Raw genomic sequence first — 18,095 nt, forward strand, 5'->3', positions numbered from 1 at the left:
AAAATGAACCTAGACACAGACCTTCCTCCCTTCACAAAAATGAATTCGGAGTGGATCACAGACCAAAATACAAACTATTACATGATAAAAATCCTAGATCACACAGGAAGTAACCAAGGTGACCTAAGGCATAGCAATGACTTTTTATATACAAGAGCAAAGGCACACTTCAAGGAATAAAGCAATTAATTAGTTGGAGTTCATGAAGTTAAAACTTCTGTTAAAGACAATGTTAGGAGTATGATGAGAAGAGTTATGGACTGGGAATTAACATTTTTGAAATATATCTGATAAACAAATGTCATCCAAAATATACCAAAAACGCTTAAAACTCAACAATAAGAAAACAAACCACCCAATTAAAAAAATGGTCCAAAACCTTAACAGACACCTCACCGTTTGGATACAGATGGCAAATCAACAAATGAAAAGATGCTCCATCTCATGTGTCGCTGTGCGCTAGTTGCTCAGTCTTGTCTGACTCTTTGCGACCCCATGGACTGTGGCCCACCAGGCTCCTCTGTGCATGAGATTTTCCAGGCAAGCATACTGGGGTGGGTTGCCAAAGATGCTCCATGTCATGTGCCACCAGGGAAATGTGTAAAACAATAATGCGATACCACTACAAACCTATCAGAATGGCCAATATCCAGCACACCAACAGCCAACCAAATGCGGGTCAGGATGTGGGGCAACAGGAACGTTCTCTCAGTGCTGGTGGGAGCAGAAAACGGTACAGTCATCCTGGAAGACTGGGGGTTTCTTACAAAACTCAACAAACTCTTTACCCCATGATCCAACAACTGCATGCGTTGGTATTCACCCAAAGGATTTGAAAACTTATCCACACAAAAACCTACACATGATGCTTACAGCAGCTTTGTTCATAGTTGCCGAAACTTAGAAACAACCAAGACTTCCTTTGGTAGGGGAAAGGGTAAATAAACTGTGGTACATCTAGACAGTGGAATATTATTCTGTGTGAAAAAGAAATGAGGGTGTGAGGAGGCGAGAAACAGGTGAAGGAGATGAAGAGGCACAAACTCCCAGTTAAATAATGAGTGAGTCACAGGCAGGAAATGTACAGTGTGGGGAGCATGGCCAATAATTAAGCGATATCCTCGTATGGTGACAGATGGTACCTAGACCTACGGAGACCATTCTGAAATGTACAGAAATACTGAATCACTCTGTTGTGTACCAGGAACTAACATAGTGTTGTAGGTTCAAAAGCAAACTCACAGAAAGAGAGATCAGACTTGAGGTCACCAGCAGCAAGGGGTGGAAGGAAGAGGAATTGGATGAAGGTGGTCAAAAGGTACAAATTTCCAGCTATAAGATAAACAAGGAATGTAATGTACATGATAAATATGATCAATAGTTAACATTGATGTTTGTTATATATGAATTTTAAAGGAGTAAGTCCTAAGAGTTCTCCTCACAAGAAAAAAATGTTTCTTCTTTAATTTTGTATCTATATGAGATGATAGATGTTTACTACGCTTTTGTGAAATTCATTTCAGGATGTAGGTAAGTGAACACCTAACTTACTAATTATTTATCAATTATATCGCAAAAAAAAAAAAACTAGGAAGAAGTAAAAATAAGTGGGGGGGGAATTAAAAGAGTCATCCAACTACAAAGTGACACAGCAGAAATATAAAATGTATATTCCTGCGAGAAAGAAGCCGAGGTGAAAAGACTGCCTACTGTGTGACTCCGACTGTGCCACGCTGGAAAAGGCAAATCATGGAGACAGAAAGAGGATGAGCACTGCCGGGGTCGAGGAGAGGGAGGAACGAGCAGACAGAGCACAGAGGATCGTCAGGGCGGTGAAAACCCTCTACTGACAACATAAAGATGGACATGTCACTGTCCATTTGTTCAAAATCACAGCACATACACACCAAGGACAAACCTGAATTAAAGTACGGACTTCGGGCGATGCGTCAATGTAGGTTCATTGGTTGTAACAGATGCCGCCACTCTGGAGAGGGTGTTGATGATGTGCTGGGGCGGGGAGCCTGTGCAGGTATGGGGCCGGCGATAGGGGAAAACTATTCGCTCTTAGTTTGCTATGAACCTAAAATTGCTCTAAAAAGCATGCTGTTGGGTTACTCACTCAGCCGTGTCCGGCTCTTTGTGATCCCATGGATCACAGGCTTGCCAGGCTCCTATGTCCATGCAATTCCCCAGGCAAGAATACTGGAGTGGGTTGCCATTCCCTTCTCCAGGGGAACTTCCAGACCCAGGGATTGAACCCAGGTCTCCTGCATTGCAGGCAGATTCTTTAACGTCTGAGCCACCAGGGAAGTCCAAACAAATGCTTCCCGTACCAGGAATTGAACCCGGCCCATGACGGTGACAGCACCGAATCCTAACCACTAGATCACCAGGGACTAAAAAGCAAAATCTTTTCTAAAAGTTACCTTTGATGGACCTGAGAACATGCTGCGTGTCCTGCCGTTGTCTGGCGCTGACTGCACATGCCCATAAAGGTATCGGGTATGTGGCCGGGTATGTGTGAAAACGTGTCTGAGAGCGTGTACACGTAGCAGGAGACTTAAACACATAGCCCGTAACACATCTCTCTGAACTGATCAAGGCACCATGTTTGCCTCGCATGGAAATCCAACAGTCAGACCCAGACTACAGCAAACACTTTTCACTTCAACCAGAACCAATAGGACAGTCTGATCAGGACAGCTGAGTCAGGGGCAGGTCTGCCTCAGACGGGGCCCCCACCACCTCAAGAATTAAGCCCTAATGTAGATGCTACTGGAGGATTCTGGTGGATGAGATGTTTGATAACAAACACTTCCCGGAGTGGTGACACCAGACAGACATCACATGCAAAGGATCCGTCGACACCAAGTTATGAGGATAAATAAATACCAGTGCAGTTTCTTCAAGAAAATTAGAGATACCAAGGGAACACTTCATGCAAAGATAGGCTCAATAAAGAACAGAAATGATGTGGACATAACAGAAGCAGAAGATATTAAGAAGAGGTAGCAAGAATACACAGAAGAACTATACAAAAAGATCTTCATGACTCAGATAATCATGATGGTGTGATCACTCACCGAGAGCCAGACATCCTGGAATGTGAAGTCAAGTGGGCCTTAGGAAGCATCACTACAAACAGAGCTAGTGGAGGTGATGGAATTCCAGTTGAGCTATTTGAAATCCTGAAAGATGATGCTGTGAAAGTGCTGCACTCAATATGCCAGCAAATTTGGAAAACTCAGCAGTGGCTACAGGACTGGAAAAGGTCAGTTTTCATACCAATCCCAAAGAAAGGAAATGCCAAAGAATGCTCAAACTAACTTACAATTGCACTCATCTCACACACTAGTAAAGTAATGCTCAAAATTCTCCAAGCCAGGCTTCAGCAATATGTGAACCATGAACTTCTAGATGTTCAAGCTGGTTTTAGAAAAGGCAGAGGAATCAGAGATCAAATTGCCAACATCTGTTGGATAATTGAAAAAGCAAGAGAATTCCAGAAAAACATCTATTTCTGCTTTATTGACTATGCCAAAGCCTTTGACTGTGTGGATCACAATAAACTGTGGAAAATTCTGAAAGAGATGGGAATACCAGACCACCTGACCTGCCTCTTGAGAAACCTGTATGCAGGTCAGGAAGCAACAGTTAGAACCGGACATGGAACAACAGACTGGTTCCAAATAGGAAAAGAAGTATGTCAAGGCTGTATATTGTCACCCTGCTTATTTAACTTCTATGCGGAGTACATTATGAGAAAAGCTGGGCTGGATGAAGCACAAGCTGGAATCAAGATTGCCTGGGGAAATATCAATAACCTCAGATATGCAGATGACACTACCCTTATGGCAGAAAGTGAAGAAGAACTATAAAGAGCCTCTTGATGAAAGTGAAAGAGGAGAGTGAAAAAGTTGGCTTAAAGCTCAACATTCAGAAAACGAAGATCATGGCATCTGGTCCCATCACTTCATGGCAAATAGATGGAGAAGCAGTGGAAACAGTGTCAGACTTTATTTTGGGGGGCTCCAAAATCACTGCAGATGGTGATTGCAGCCATAAAATTAAAAGACGCTTGCTCCTTGGAAGAAAAACTATGACCAACCTAGACAGCATATTGAAAAGCAGAGACATTACTTTGCCAAAAGGTCCATCTAGTCAAGGCTATGGTTTTTCCAGTGGTCACGTATGGATGTGAGAGTTGGACTGTGAAGAAAGCTGAGCGCCAAAGAATTGATGGTTTTGAACTGTGGGGTTGGAGAAGACACTTGAGAGTCCCTTGGACTGCAAGGAGATCCAACCAGTCCATCCTAAAGGAGATCAGTCCTGGGTGTTCATTAGAAGGACTGATGTTGAAGCTGAAACTCCAATACTTTGGCCACCCGATGTGAAACTAACTCATTTGAAAAGACCCTGATGCTGGCAAAGATTAAAGGCTGGAGGAGAAGGAGATGACAGAGGATGAGATGGTACGATGGTATCACTGACTCAATGGACATGAGTCTGAGTGACTCTGGGAGTTGGAGATGGACAGGGAGGCCTGGCGTGCTGCAGTCCATGGGGTTGCAAAGAGTCAGACACGACTGAGCTACTGAACTGAGTGCAGTGTCTGTGATAAATAATCGATGAAGCTGCCGCCTGGCACTTCTCTCCTTCTGCACCTCCGTCTGTCAGTCCTAAGTTGCTTCAGCTGTGTCTGATTCTCTGTGACCCTATAAACTGTAGTCCCTCCAGGCTCCTCTGTCCATGGGATTCTCTAAGCAAGAATACTGGAGTGGGTTGCTATTTCCTCCTCTAGGGGATCTTCCTAACCCAGGGATTGAACCTGCGTCTTTTATGTCTCCTGCATTTAATCCCTGCAGGTTAGGATGCAGGCAGGTTCTTTACCACTAGCACCACTTCTGCACCTCAGAGATCTACAAATAACATACCAGCTGTGACCCTAGGAGTGGGGTTTGAACTCGAGAGAAGCCAAGAAGCTGATCTTTGCTGCTGCCCTACCGGGCAAAGCAGAATGTGTTCATGAGTTTTTCCCATGGTGAATCATTTTCCCCTGAAAGTAAGATGTGTAGACTTTTTCCAGAACTGATATGGAATTTCTCCCTCCAAGCATTTTGTCCCAGAGATCTGTAACTCTGAGGGAGCTACGGACACACACGAGAGCATAATAAAGGTGAAGAGCCCACATTCTGTACTGGATTTCAGGGTTCAGGGATCCCAGATTATGTACCACGGCCTCAGCCACAGATGTCAGGGCTCCTCTGGATGTGGGGCTCTCCAGGTATGCCTCACTGTGTGCAACGGGCCCAGCCCTCCAGGGATGCTCGAAGGGTTGGATGTGAGCCCTCGACCTTGAGCCCCAGTGCTGGTACCCACAGGAGGGGCAGCTTTGCCCAGGTTTGCAAATATAATCAGCGCAGCCCTTCCCAAGCACAGCCTGGTGGGACCCTGGGCATGATAACATCAGCAGAGCTTCTAGAATGAGTTCTACACTCCCCATTCCCAACACTGTCAATCTCCAAGTTCAGTTAAGGACACCGGTTTTTGGAGACAAACAACAAGAGACTCAGGGTTGACCCACACCCTGGGAGAAACCTCAAAGGAGGAAAGTGGCTGATCCCCACAGGAGACTACAGACACCACCTCCTTCCATCCCAACACCCAGTCACACATGATACTTATTGTGTGTGTAGCACGTGGGGCTGCGGACATGGCAGGAACCTCTACCTGATGAAGCCCTGACTTCAGGCATCTGTGCTGGTGGGGAGAGGACTCAGGGACAGAAGGTGAGGGAGGGGCCAGCAGGGCCGTGGTGGGGAAGAGTCACCTGTTTATGCCTGCCACCTTCCTGGAGGAGGTGGCATTTTAAACCCAGTGGAGCTGCACATACCTCCTACTCAGTGGGAATGGGAGCCCTGTGGTAAGTGCATGTGGAGGTAGCGGCTGTGGCCAGGTCCCCGGGGGCCCAGGAGGAGACAAGCCAGGTGACGGGGACAGGCCACAGGGGTCATGGTGAGGACCTGCATTAAACCCGCAGGAAGCCCCTGGAGGGGTGTGAGCAAGGGATGACGTTGCCCGATGTCCATCTGTGTGGTGGGGCTAGAACAGGGGTGATGGCAGAGGCAGGGGGGCCCGGGGGAGGCTGAGTCCAGGCGAGACAGGACGGAGCAGCTCAACAGAGGAGAATCGGCCTGACATCTCCAAGGAGGCGCCATCTGCATGTCAGATGCAAGGCCAAGAGTGGTGAGATGGCCCCAGGTCACGGAAGGTCAGAGGTCCTGCTCATGGGGACAGGAACAGTCTGGGTTTGGAGGCAAAGGTCGAGAGCTTAGATCCAAAGGGGTCAGGTCAGAGACACCTCCAAGACTCCAGTGGACGTGCTGAGTCCACAGGGGATCTCTTAGAGCTCAGGGCACATGGGCTGGAGGACCATTGGATAGGCAGATGGCAGTCAAAGCCGTTCACCCAGCAGCTACCCACTCACTCCTACATAGACCTGGGTGTGTGTGGATGAGAGGCACCAGCCCTCGCGCGGACAGCAGTGAAACGCATAATAATTGAATAATGGATAGATTTGTGAAGAGACAGAGAGACTTCCCTGGAGGCTCAGACAGTAATGAAGCCACCTCCAACGCAGAAGACCCAGGTTTGATCCCTGGATCAGGAAGATCTCCTGGAGAAGGGAATGGTAACCCTCTCTAGTACTCTTGCCTGGAAAATCCTATGGACAGAGGAGCCTGGCGGGCTACAGTCCAAAGAGCTGCAAAGTCAAATACAACTGAGCAGCAAACACTTCACTTTGGAAGATAGATAATCACAAAAATCACGGTAAAATTACCACTGTGCAAAGCACTGAAGGAAGGGTCAGAGTGCTGTCTTTAGAGTGGAGGATGAGGGAGTTTGATCTGATCAGTGAAGAGGAGGCAGAGGTAGGTGGGGACCCGCCCAGGCTGCAGGTGGTCCCACAGCTGAGGGCCTGATGATGGGGTTGGTAGGGGTGGGGGGTAAAAGGCCCTGGGGGTGACCCTGGCTCCATGGGAAGAGGAATATGTTACATCATCAGGAGCAGCTGCTCCAGGTGGACCGTGACCCCCAAAGATTGGTGTACCCAGAACCTGGGAACGTGACCTTATTTGGGGGAAAAAAAAGATGTAATTTGCTTTTGCAGATGTAATTAAGGTAAGGATCTTAAAATGAGATCATCCAGGATCATCCAGATGGGCCCTAAATCCCAAGATAAGGGAAGGAGAGGACACACAAGAGCTGATGCAAGACGGTGGCAGCGATCTGACTGATGCAGCCACAGGCAAAGCCAGCTGGAGCCCCTGGCAGCTCACACAGGCAGGGAGGTCCTCCCCTTGAGCAGTGGGCAGAGGCCAGGGGAGCTCCAAACACCATACAAGGCACAGGGCAGCCCCACACAGAGGATCGTCCAGGCCTCAGTGTTGCCGAGGCTGAGGGACCTGCTTCAACCCTGATCCCTGCCTACATCAGCCATTCTCAGATGTCACCCTGTCCTGTAGGAGGCTGATGGGTGTTTAAGGGGAAAAGTCCTAGAACCAGGTAAGTCTGGGAAACACCACAGGCTTCAGCATCTTCTCAGATGTCCAGGGTCTTTGGCTCTAGGTTTCTGACATGAAGACCCTGGTTTGACTTCTGTCAGCCACTTCCAACCACATGTGAGCTTCATTCCACCCCGACCCCGCCAACACACACACTACGGCTGGTGCTCCCGGAAGTGCTTCACCAGACCCAAAGTGGACAAGGTCCAGAGGGATGCAAGGTCACAGGAGGGGGTGACAGCCAAAGCCAGTATCCAGTCCTGGGCTCCTGGTCTGTCCACCTGGTCACGGCTGCCCCCGCCTGATCCCCTTATTACCAACCAAGTCACAGTCAATACCAACACTTCCGTTTTCCATCAACACTGGGACCAGGTCCCCAGGGGCTCCCTGCAGACTGTCGTGATTGTCCCCATGAGACGCTTTCAGGAGGAACAATAAGCCTCCCCTAAAGGCCTTACAGTCGTGTCACTCGTGACCCTCCTACAAGAGACGGTGCTCAGCACAGCTCACATCAGGACTGAGTACCCATTATCACGAGGGTCTACAGTGCTTTGTCTCGCGAGCCCCCATATCCTTAAGGGTAAAACAGAGCAAATATTCTAACCTGGAGAACACATTTTGAGGACAGACAGACCTCCAAGGACCTGGTGGACACATGGTCCTGAACAAGCAGACGCTGCTGGCTTTATAGTAGTTCTGAGATGACCACTGGCATCAGCCCGCCCTCCCTCTTCCATCTCATCTTGCTTTCTTATCAACATTTTCTGCTACATCCTCCAAATGCTGGCAATCCAAGTGCCACCAACACGACATCCTGCCACATCCTCCCAAGCACTGACCCTGTCAGTCGCTGGCTGAGGCCCCTTTGTTTTTTCAAATACACATGAAGATGTATATGCGACTGTCAGAATCAAACACGTCTCCTCGGGTTCCTCCTAATTGTGCCCTGAGCCAGCCCACAGGCCGCAGCTCACATACAATGGGGCGTCTCTCTCCATTACTCCCTGGCACATGCCCTCCACCCTGTGCCCTCGGCTCTGGCAGCAGCAGAACCCCCAAACCTGCACTTGGGCTCCATGCCTCTGGAAGGAGGCTCCCGCCCCGAGAGACCCACCCTCTGCTCACCAGAGATGATGGAGTCGTTCAGGGCCTCTTCGTCCTGATACAAGAGCAGGTCGTCCTTGAGTTCAGAATTCAGGATCAGGTTCTCCTTATTCTCCTCAGACTCCTTGGCCACAGTCCGCTTACCGTCAGAGGCCCCGTCGAAGCTCCAGGCCTCCTCCCGCTCCTTGCCCCGCTCCACGCTGCACGTCCTCGACAGCCGGACGTCCACGCGCTTCTTCGGGGACCCTTTACTGTCCCTGCCTTGGAAGCTGAATCAGAGATGCAACACAGGTTATTCACTGTCCCCGTCACCTGGACACCCTGCAAAGTTGACCTGAAAACTTATAACGGGCTTTGCAAAGACGGCCCCCGAGTGTGTGCAACTGATGCTCAGGAAAAGAAGTGCCAGGGGCTCACAGGGCTTTCAGCCCAAGGCTGCTCAGAATGTGTTGCTCTGAATGATGCGGACACGCATGTAACAAAACCTGCTGAGACAGCACCGCCAACGTGCAGATCAAGGATTTCCTAAGAACCAAGCAGGGCATCTTCTTTGCCCAATATTTCTGCCAAGCCACGTATGTATTCTGGTATCTGTTTTGCCCTCCAATGACTCACTAGTCTTCAGCCTATGAGGCATGTGAGGTCAAGAGTAAGAGTCAGCTTCCGGGCAGGTTACCTGTGCTCTCGCCAGATGAAAATGGGACGCGATCAGAGTCCCCAGACAACATAACGGCTACTTCTCCCTCTCAATCCTCTCATGTGATGCTCCCACTCGACCCTGGGTCCCTGGACCCTCCAGGGGAAACACAGGGGCTTTTGTGCCTGGTTCTCATGTGCACAATTCCCACCCTATCCCTCTCAGAATGTGGCCACTGAGACCAGCTACCAACCAGCTGCAGAGCCCGGTGCAAAACTGAAAAAGGAAGCACCTTGCTCAACAACTGAGAATTCCAGGATAGTGAGAGCAGAGCTATGAGGCCAGCCTGGACCCATCCCCTGTGACTGCCCCCAGTGAGACTGGCCTTGGATGGGGGGTTCAGGCACACAGGTCCCCCTGCCAGGGGAGGGGCCTCACCTGTCCTGGCGGTGCTTGGTGGCCAGTGCTCTGTGCAGCTCCTCAATGACGCGGCTGGGGGGCAGAGGCCGGTGGACAGTGGTGAGATGAGGAGACCCCGTGGGTGTGGAAAACTGTCCTCGGAGGGAAGAGTCAGTACTTTTCCCGCCAGAGCCTTGAAAGAGTGTGGCCTGGCCTGGGGCATGAGAAGAACCAGTAAGAAGATAAGTCTTTGGGGTCAGAAATGAGGGGCTTTGCTGAAACACAGGAGCCTGTGAGCAGAGAGGATGCAGGGCTCCAGGCCAGGTGAACTCACTAGCATCCTATCTGAGATGCTGTGCCCAGCTCCCTCCCTGCAAAGACGGAGATGGGTACATCCCTGATCGGTTCCCCTCCATCCTTGGGACCCCTGAGCTGAATGGAAGGCAGTGCCCACAGGCCCTTGGCAGGGTCTCAGGCATGGAAAGCCCCCTTCCTATTTCTCTACGACAAACTTGACCTCCTGAAGCCATACTTCCTCTTGCAGAAGCTGGAAGAACTCCCCAAGCTCTATAGCCATTGCTCAGCCTGGACCACCACCATAGCCTCCCTTTGCTTCCCCATCACCCATTCGCGTCTGCCTCCAATCTGCACCTCTCCTTGTGGGAGTCTTCTGATCATGGCTCTCCCATTCTCCTCGGGACAAGATCTGGGCTGATGACAAGTCCCAGGGCCCCACAGGTTGTTCCCAATCATATTTTAATATGCTTCTCTTTTTTTATATAAATTGAAGTATAGTTGATTCGGGCTTCCCTGGTGGCTCAGCAGTAAAGAATCCACCTGCCAATGCAGGAGATGCAGGTTCGATCCCTGGGTCAGGAAGATTCCTGGAGAAGGAAATGGCAACCCACTCCAGTATCCTTGCCTGGAAAATCCCATGGATAGAGGAGCCTGGTGGGCTTCAGTCCACGGGGTTGCAAAAGAGTTGAACACGACTTTGCAACTGAACACTCACACGTAGTTGATTTACAATATTGTGTTAATTTCAGGTGTACAGCTAAGTGATTCAGTTTAATATTGAGACATATTTTGATATGTTTAAAAAATAGGCAACATATTTTAAAAGTGTTAAACGCCATGCGTGTGTGTACTCAGTGGGACTGACCCCATGGACTATCTCCCACCAGGCTCCTCTGCCCTTCCTCCTCCTCTGCTGCCGCCTAGTGGCCACATGTTGAAGCAAACATCGCGCCCCTAAAGGAAATTAAGACAAAGTCGCCAAAATGCAGACTCAGCTACAAGAGATCCAGGCAGAAGTCCGCAGCAGGTAACCCTCCTGTCCTCTCCCACTCCTAATCCAGTCCTCAGATTCCTCACCCCTGAGGGGCAGGTGGGAGTCAGAGGAGCTGACCACAGGCCCCTAGGACCCACGATTTAAGACATGGGGAGAGTGGAGGGGTCATGGGAGACAAAATGGGCTGAGGTCTGATCGCATCCAAGCACAATGTGGGAAGAAAGTCTCTAAGCAAATTACACAGGAGCCAGAATAAAGTGGGGGGATGGTGCCTTAGCCAGTGGATTTTCCTTAGCCACTGATTTATGTTTCAATGGATGGAATGGGGATTATTGCAAAAATAGTAACAAAATACAGGACAGTGTTATTTGCCTCAAAACTTCATCTGTGTGACCACGTCAACCAAGGACTGAACGCTCTGACTCATTCCCAGAGATGCAGAAAGAGGCAGGAGGCAGATAAGGGGGTCACATCACCTGACTGTTCCTTTGATCAGTCACCTACACTTGCTGAGCACCTGCTGTATGCAGAGACTGGGATCTGGGGCTGAGGGCAGAGTTCCCTCCCTAGAAGGGCTGGTCCAGGGATCAAGGGCTGGGCTCCTGGGAGTACCTGGGGCTGGGCAGCTCCTGACAAGTGGTGAGTTGTCATATTATCACTGGCGGTCAGGGATTAGAGTAATGCTGCTGAGCTCTGCAGTCCACTGTCATCTTCATGCCCACTGCCCTCAGAGGCAGTGTAAGGATTTATTCTTAAAAACAATCAGCTCTTTGTAAAGGGCCTGCTTTTCCTGACAGCAGCAGTGTCTCCTGTTTCCAGCAGTGATGAGACAACATGTACCAAAACTTGAAAAGTCAATGTCTCCATGTCCTGGGATCTTTCAGCCAGGGTGGCCAAAGCTACAGAAGGAGATGCCCTGGGAGGCCTCTGTTTAGCTGGGCTCCCAGCTCTGACCACCACCCTGCAGTCTGGTGTGGATTCCTGGCCTGCTTTGCCGGTTGGAGCGCCCACAGAGGTGAGCAGAGATCAGAAGTGAGACAGAGAGAAAGAAAGGGAGGGGAGACAGGGTTGGGAAGGGAGGAAAGGAACAGAGAGATTGAAAGAGAAGGAGGGGAAGGGAGGTGGAAGAGGGGGTGCCAGAGGTAAAGGGGAGGGAGGAAGAAGGTAAGAAGAAAGAGACAGACACTGACCCAGAAGCAGAGGAGGGCAGTCAGACACCTGAGTACCCAGATAGAAAGGTGTGCTTGTGTCTCCTGCCTTCAGATTCTGGAAGAAATCTTTGACAATTGCCCCATGTTTGCTTAAAGAAGCCCAAGCCCCTGCTCCTGTCAACCAAGCTCCTCAACAAGGGCTGCCCTCCCACCTCCAGCTCTGCTCCCCAGGACCTGCCCAGAGCCCCACCCACAGAAGTAAAGGGTGAGAGCCAGTCCACAGTGAGAGCCCAGTCAGGACCGGTGGGAGGCATGGATGGATGAGAGGAAGGAAAGACGGAGGGTGGATGGGTAGATGCTCGCAGACCCACCTGTGACACTTCTTGTGGTTCTGGAGCCTGCCTTGGGCGGTGGGGTGGGCAGCAGCGGGGGGCTTGGGAGCTGGCCCACGGATCTCTCCAGGGGTCTGGGAGGACTGTCCAGGGAGTCGGACCCAGCTAAGGCTTGAGAGGGCTCATCTGTGCTAGGTGGGAGGCGGCCGGCGGTGTCTGCTTCTTCCTCTCTGGACGCTGACGACATATTGGCTGGTTCAAAGGAAAAACAGAGTACACAGACCACTGCTTCTCTGACTGGGGCAGGCGTGAAGACAGTGCGGGGGCTTTGGCTGGGTGGGCTTGTCATCATTGGACAGAGTACAGAGGGGTCACTTCCCATACACACACCATTCCCAGGAAGCTCAAAAATCAGCAGAAACATCAGAAGCAGAGAGAGGAGGGAAGGAAGGGAGAGGGAGACAACTTCAAGAGTGTGGGTGACTCTGTCCCTTTTCCCCCTCAGCTGGTGGCATGAGGCTCCTACCTCACCTGGGGTTGCTGGTCACCAACATAGGCTCTGGAATCAGACCTGAGCTGGCCCTGCACTTTCTCTGTGCCCTTGGATGAGTTACTGACCTCCTGTGTCTCCATTCACCACAGATGACACTGGAGTAACAGCCAGAGTCCCTCCCAGGATCGCTGTGAGGTTTAACCAAGAAGCAACAATGAGATGCATGTCTAGCACATTGCAGACCCTCAAATCCCTGAGCTATTGATTTTCTGTGCCCGGTTTTCCACAGCCCTGCCCTGGGCGAGCCTGAGCTGAGTGGTGAGAGAGAAGCAGGGTATTTAGCTTTGAGGAAGGGTCAGCCAGCCCAGCGTCCCCATCCCCTCTTCTTCCAGCGGCTGGTCAGGTTCCTCCCACTCTGAGAGCACTGCCTATCCACCCCTGTGCCTTCTCCCCACCCATCAACCCTCTCTTTTCCCCCTTCTCTTTCTCCAGCTCAAGTTCCATCATCCATCCCTCAACCACCATCTCACCAACACCCCTCAGGCCCTATGCCACACTTCCTTTCCACTTAGCTAATTAGGAAAACGCCATCTCTGGATGCAGCCTCCATCTGCTGGCTCCTGTCACTGTGGAGCACTATAGAAGAAAGACGGTGACACAGGAGCCCCAGTCCTGGCATCTCAGGACCCCTCCCTCTATGCCCTTGGCTCTGCTCCATCCTGCAGTCACTCAGCTTCAGACCTTCTCTGTGTCTCGCCTACCTCCACAGTTTCTTACTCTCTCCCTCCCTTGCAGCCTTACCTCCAGCTTTACAGAGGAAACTGAGGTCATCAGACCAAGTGGTGCAGGAGAGCTCAAACACAAACCTACCATCCCCAATATACCATTCCTTCTCCCTTGACACAAGAAGAGAGGCAGCCTCCCATCCCCACCTTGGGACCCCAGCCTCCCTACCCTCTCAGACCACATCCCAGGTGCCAAGCCCTGGGCAAGGCATTGCCCCACATCCTGTAATTTCATCTTTGCAACCACCTATGAGAGAAGATCCTAACTCCCTCTGCAAAGCTGGCCCCAAAGTCTCTGTGAAGGATTCACCCATCAGTCAGGGAGTATTCCTAACAGGGAGGGGTGCTGTCCATGGTGCTGATTGAGGCAAACCTGATCCTGTCCTCACAAATCTCTGAAACTATAGAAGGGACACTGCACGTCCCATACACCCGACTGTCATCACCGTTTCCATTTTCTCATTGTCCCTGTTGGAAGCTGAAGGCCTCGCTGGCCAGACCTTCTCCCTTGTGAAGCTCATGGAGACGCAGAAGGGCTGGGCCTCCCAAATCCTGATGATCAAGATCTGAGAAAAGAAACGTCCCCTTCCCACTCACTGCAGAGTGTCAGTCAGGTTTGTATCACTGAGAACAGCCATTATAGCATCATCCTCACTTTATGTCCTGTATGGATATGCATGCAAAAACACTATGGTTTTATTATTATTACATCTGCCTTATTTAGCTTTTAACTTGAATTTTTTTTAATTGGAGGAAAAATGCTTTATAATGTTGTCTTGGTTTCTGCCATACAACAATGTGGTTCAGTCACAATTTTTTTATATATATATATATATATATATATCCCCTCCCTGTTGAACCTACCTTCCCCACCATCCCACCCCTGTAAGTCATCACAGAGAGCCAGGCCAGGCATCCTGTGTTATACAGCAGCTTCCCACTAGCTATCTGGGCTTCCCTAATGGTCCAGCAATAAAGAATCTGCCTGCCAATGCAGGAGATGCGAGTTGGATCCCTGGGCGGAGAAGATCCCCTGGAGGAGGAAATGGCAACCCACTCCAGTATTCTTGCCTGGAGAATTCCATGGAGAGAGGAGACTGGCAGACTACAGTCCATGGTGTTGCAAAGAGCAGGACGTGACTGGGCACGCATGCACACTCAGCACTGCTTGTCTATTTTGCACATCATAGTGTACACACGTCAATGCTACTTGCTCAACTTGCCCCACCCCTCCTTCCCCTGCTGTGTCCACAACTCCATTCTCTACTTCTGCATCTCCATTCCTTCCCTGCAAATAGGCTCATCAGTACCGTTTTTCTAGATTCTGTGTGTGTGTGTGTGTGTGTATATACACACACATACATTAATACATAATATTTGTTTTTCTCTGACTGTACTTCACGCTGTATAATAGGCTCTAGGGTCATCCACCACACTGCAACTGACTCAGTAAAACTGTCCTCAAAAGTATGATTTGTTCATAGAACTTTTTTAAGACTCCTAGACTTCAAGACTATTGTTATATCCTATGAACTGTTACCTGTTACTTCGAAGAGTCTACAATTCTGATTGTTTTAGTGAAAAAGGTTTGCAAAAATATGAAAACACATTTTCTGCTTCTGGGTAAAAACAGACGTGTGGTTTCCTGTTGAGCCAGAGGCAAGTGAGAACCATCCCTTTTCTCCACGTGGGCAGCAGCCCTGTGACTGTGTTGGGTCTCCTGGTCTGTGTAAATCAGCGCAGGGCAGTGGACCCCGATCCCTGGGCCGCCATGCTCCTGGCCCAGGCCCTCAGCGGCCGTGCTTGCAGATGGAAGCACCAGCAGATGGGCTGGCATGAGCTTGAAGGACTAGTTCCAAGCTTGGTTCCTACCCTCTGAGCACCCAGCATGCTCCCCATGTCATGGTTTCAGGGGAGACAGGTGACAGAGGAATGACTCGCCTGACCTGAGGCCCCCCACTCTCCCACATCCATCCTTCTCCTCTGTTGTGATCGACTTATTCAAGAAGTGTGACCTTGGTCTCCAATCGCTAAACCTCAGTTTCCTCATCGGTATAAAACACCCGCTTCTGCCCACCACCAGGCAGGGAGGGAGACTTCCATGAGATCACAGAGCAGTTGTTAGAAGCTATTCAGCACTTTGGACAGTTACAAGCCACTCTGCCAGGGAGAAAATCATTTTGGAACAGCAGCCGTGGGCTCCATCCACCAGATGCTGTGAGACAACCAGACTGTTTCCAGACGCTGCCCAGTGTCCCCTCCAGAGGGATGCCCAAGGCTGAGGGGCCCTGCTTGAGGTAGACACTACTCAGACTTCCGAGGAGATGCTCTGTGGGGTCTTGTGGAGAGGGCGGCCCCTCAAGACACCCACAGCTGTTTGATATTAAGTCCCCTGGGTCCTGTCACCATGGAAACTCCAATGGGCCTCAGCAGTGGCCTTCAAGCTCCTGTCCTCCAGCCCATGATGCTCCAAATCCAGTCTCTAAACAAGAGGGTGGCAAACTGTTGTATAAAGGGCTTTGGCTTTGCAGGTTATAAGGTCTCAGGAAAGGCAACCCACTCCAGTATTCTTGCCTGGAGAATCCCATAGACAGAGGAGCCTGGTGGGCTACAGGGCTACAGTACACAGGGTTGCAAAGAGTTGGACAAGACTGAGTGACTAACACTTTCATATCATGGCCCAAATCTATTGTCTAAAATAGGGGCAGTAAACTTCTCTGTAAAGGGCTCGGCTTTACAGCTTATAAGGTCTCTGTTGGTGCAGAAAACTCTGCTGGCGGACACAAAGAGCAAACTCCCCTGGCCGCCCACCCAAGTGGATGTGGGGCCACCTGTCACCTCAGTGTTGCCCAGTAGACCTTTCTCAGATGATGGAAATGCTTCTGCTTTCTCTGTTACAGCAGCCACACTGGCCAGTGAGCACCTGACCAGTGGCTGATGAACAGGAGAGCTGGATTTTTAAATTGTTTTTGGTTTAAATTAATATAAATCACCACGCAGCTAGTGGACAGGGTGGCTCTGGATTTCTGGGAATCAGTGGCCACAGCCCTTCAACCAGAGAGATCTCAGGGTAAGCTTCCAGCAGACCTGTGGAGGTCCCCTCACCCCACCAGCCCAAGGTGGAATGTGGGTCCCCCAACGTGCTCTTAGGGATCTGGGACTCAACACACCAGGCACTTGCACCCCTAACCTCCTGTGATTCTCTCCTCAAAACTCATCACACATTGAGCCCTCACACCCCAACCAGTCTGAAGGGTCCTAGTCTGGGGAACTGGTATCTCAGCACCTCCTCTCTAAATCAGCATCTTCCTTCGCACCCTGTGTGAATGTGTAGCTACCACTGTATTCCAGAATACTGTGACCCTGAAACATTAACATCTCAAGTACTGTGTTGAACTTTTTTTTTTTTTTAATGTAAAAGCGGACGTCAGCTTTGCATGTTCGCCGCATTTGGAATTCCACCCTCAGGGTGTCCCTTCCTGCCCTGACCAGCAGAGGTCGCTGCTCACCCACTGAGCTACAAGCCAAAGTCTTTCTGCCTGGGACATACTGGTGGTTTGGGGGGCTTGCTTTATAACCTGTTATCACCCACCAGAGACGTCCTGAGACTGAGACAGACCAGCCTGAGAGGAGGACGGGGTGGGCTGGGGGGACAGCTGCCGTGGTCAGTTTCACTGAACCCCAGTGATACCCAGCACACTTGGACATGGGCAAGGAGACTGGCCAACTCCCAGAAAAGAGGTTCCACAGCTCAGGCCAAGCAGTGCACATCGGTGACGTACGGACACCTGCTGAGAGGCTGGTGTTGGGTACAGGGAGGGAGCTGTCTCTGCCTGGTCCCCAGGTTTACGGTGCCAGCCCACGAGCTGATTGTACAGACAAAGGCAGGCTGGGTCTGACCTGTAGCCAGCAATCTGCTGACCCTCTTCTAGATGACAGAACCACCCACATTCCAGAACATGCCAGAAGCACAGCAAAGTCTGGCTATAGTTGGGGCTGTAGAATGTTAAGAGCATGTCTGCAAATCAAATCCCAGCTTTACCACTGATGTGAAGGCTCTGCGGCCTCAGGGAAGTGACTTAATCTCTCTGGTCCATCTTAAAAAAATGGGGGACTTCCCTACAGCTGACTCAGGCTGGTGTTTGGCAGAAACCAACACAATATTGTAAAGCAGTTATCCTTCAATTAAAAATAAGTAAATTTAATTTTTACAAAATGGGGGCCTTCCCTGGTAGTAAAATGAGAAAGGATTCTCCTTGTAATGCAGAGGATGCAGGTTCGACCCCTGGTCAGGGACCTGAGAGCTCACATGTCGTGGGGCAACTAAGCCTGTGC

At 50.4% G+C, this 18,095-nt stretch overlaps 1 protein-coding gene across 3 annotated transcripts in view; it reads right to left on the bottom strand.

Annotated features, from left to right (window-relative positions):
• PHACTR3 (phosphatase and actin regulator 3) overlaps window positions 1–18,095 on the bottom strand; it is a 205,944-nt gene that overhangs the window by 57,283 nt on the left and 130,566 nt on the right. For 2 of the 3 annotated variants that reach the window (XM_070382097.1, XM_070382099.1), the window contains 3 exons: window positions 12,522–12,734; window positions 9,748–9,922; window positions 8,694–8,941 (listed from right to left, as the gene is read on the bottom strand). In XM_070382097.1, the coding sequence (XP_070238198.1) occupies window positions 8,694–8,941; window positions 9,748–9,922; window positions 12,522–12,734 (636 nt within the window). The remainder of the gene's footprint in view (window positions 1–8,693; window positions 8,942–9,747; window positions 9,923–12,521; window positions 12,735–18,095) is intronic. The other variant, XM_070382098.1, reaches the window with a different exon arrangement.

The sequence above is a fragment of the Bos mutus genome, chromosome 13 (genome assembly GCF_027580195.1).
Source record: "Bos mutus isolate GX-2022 chromosome 13, NWIPB_WYAK_1.1, whole genome shotgun sequence".
NCBI lineage: Eukaryota > Metazoa > Chordata > Mammalia > Artiodactyla > Bovidae > Bos > Bos mutus.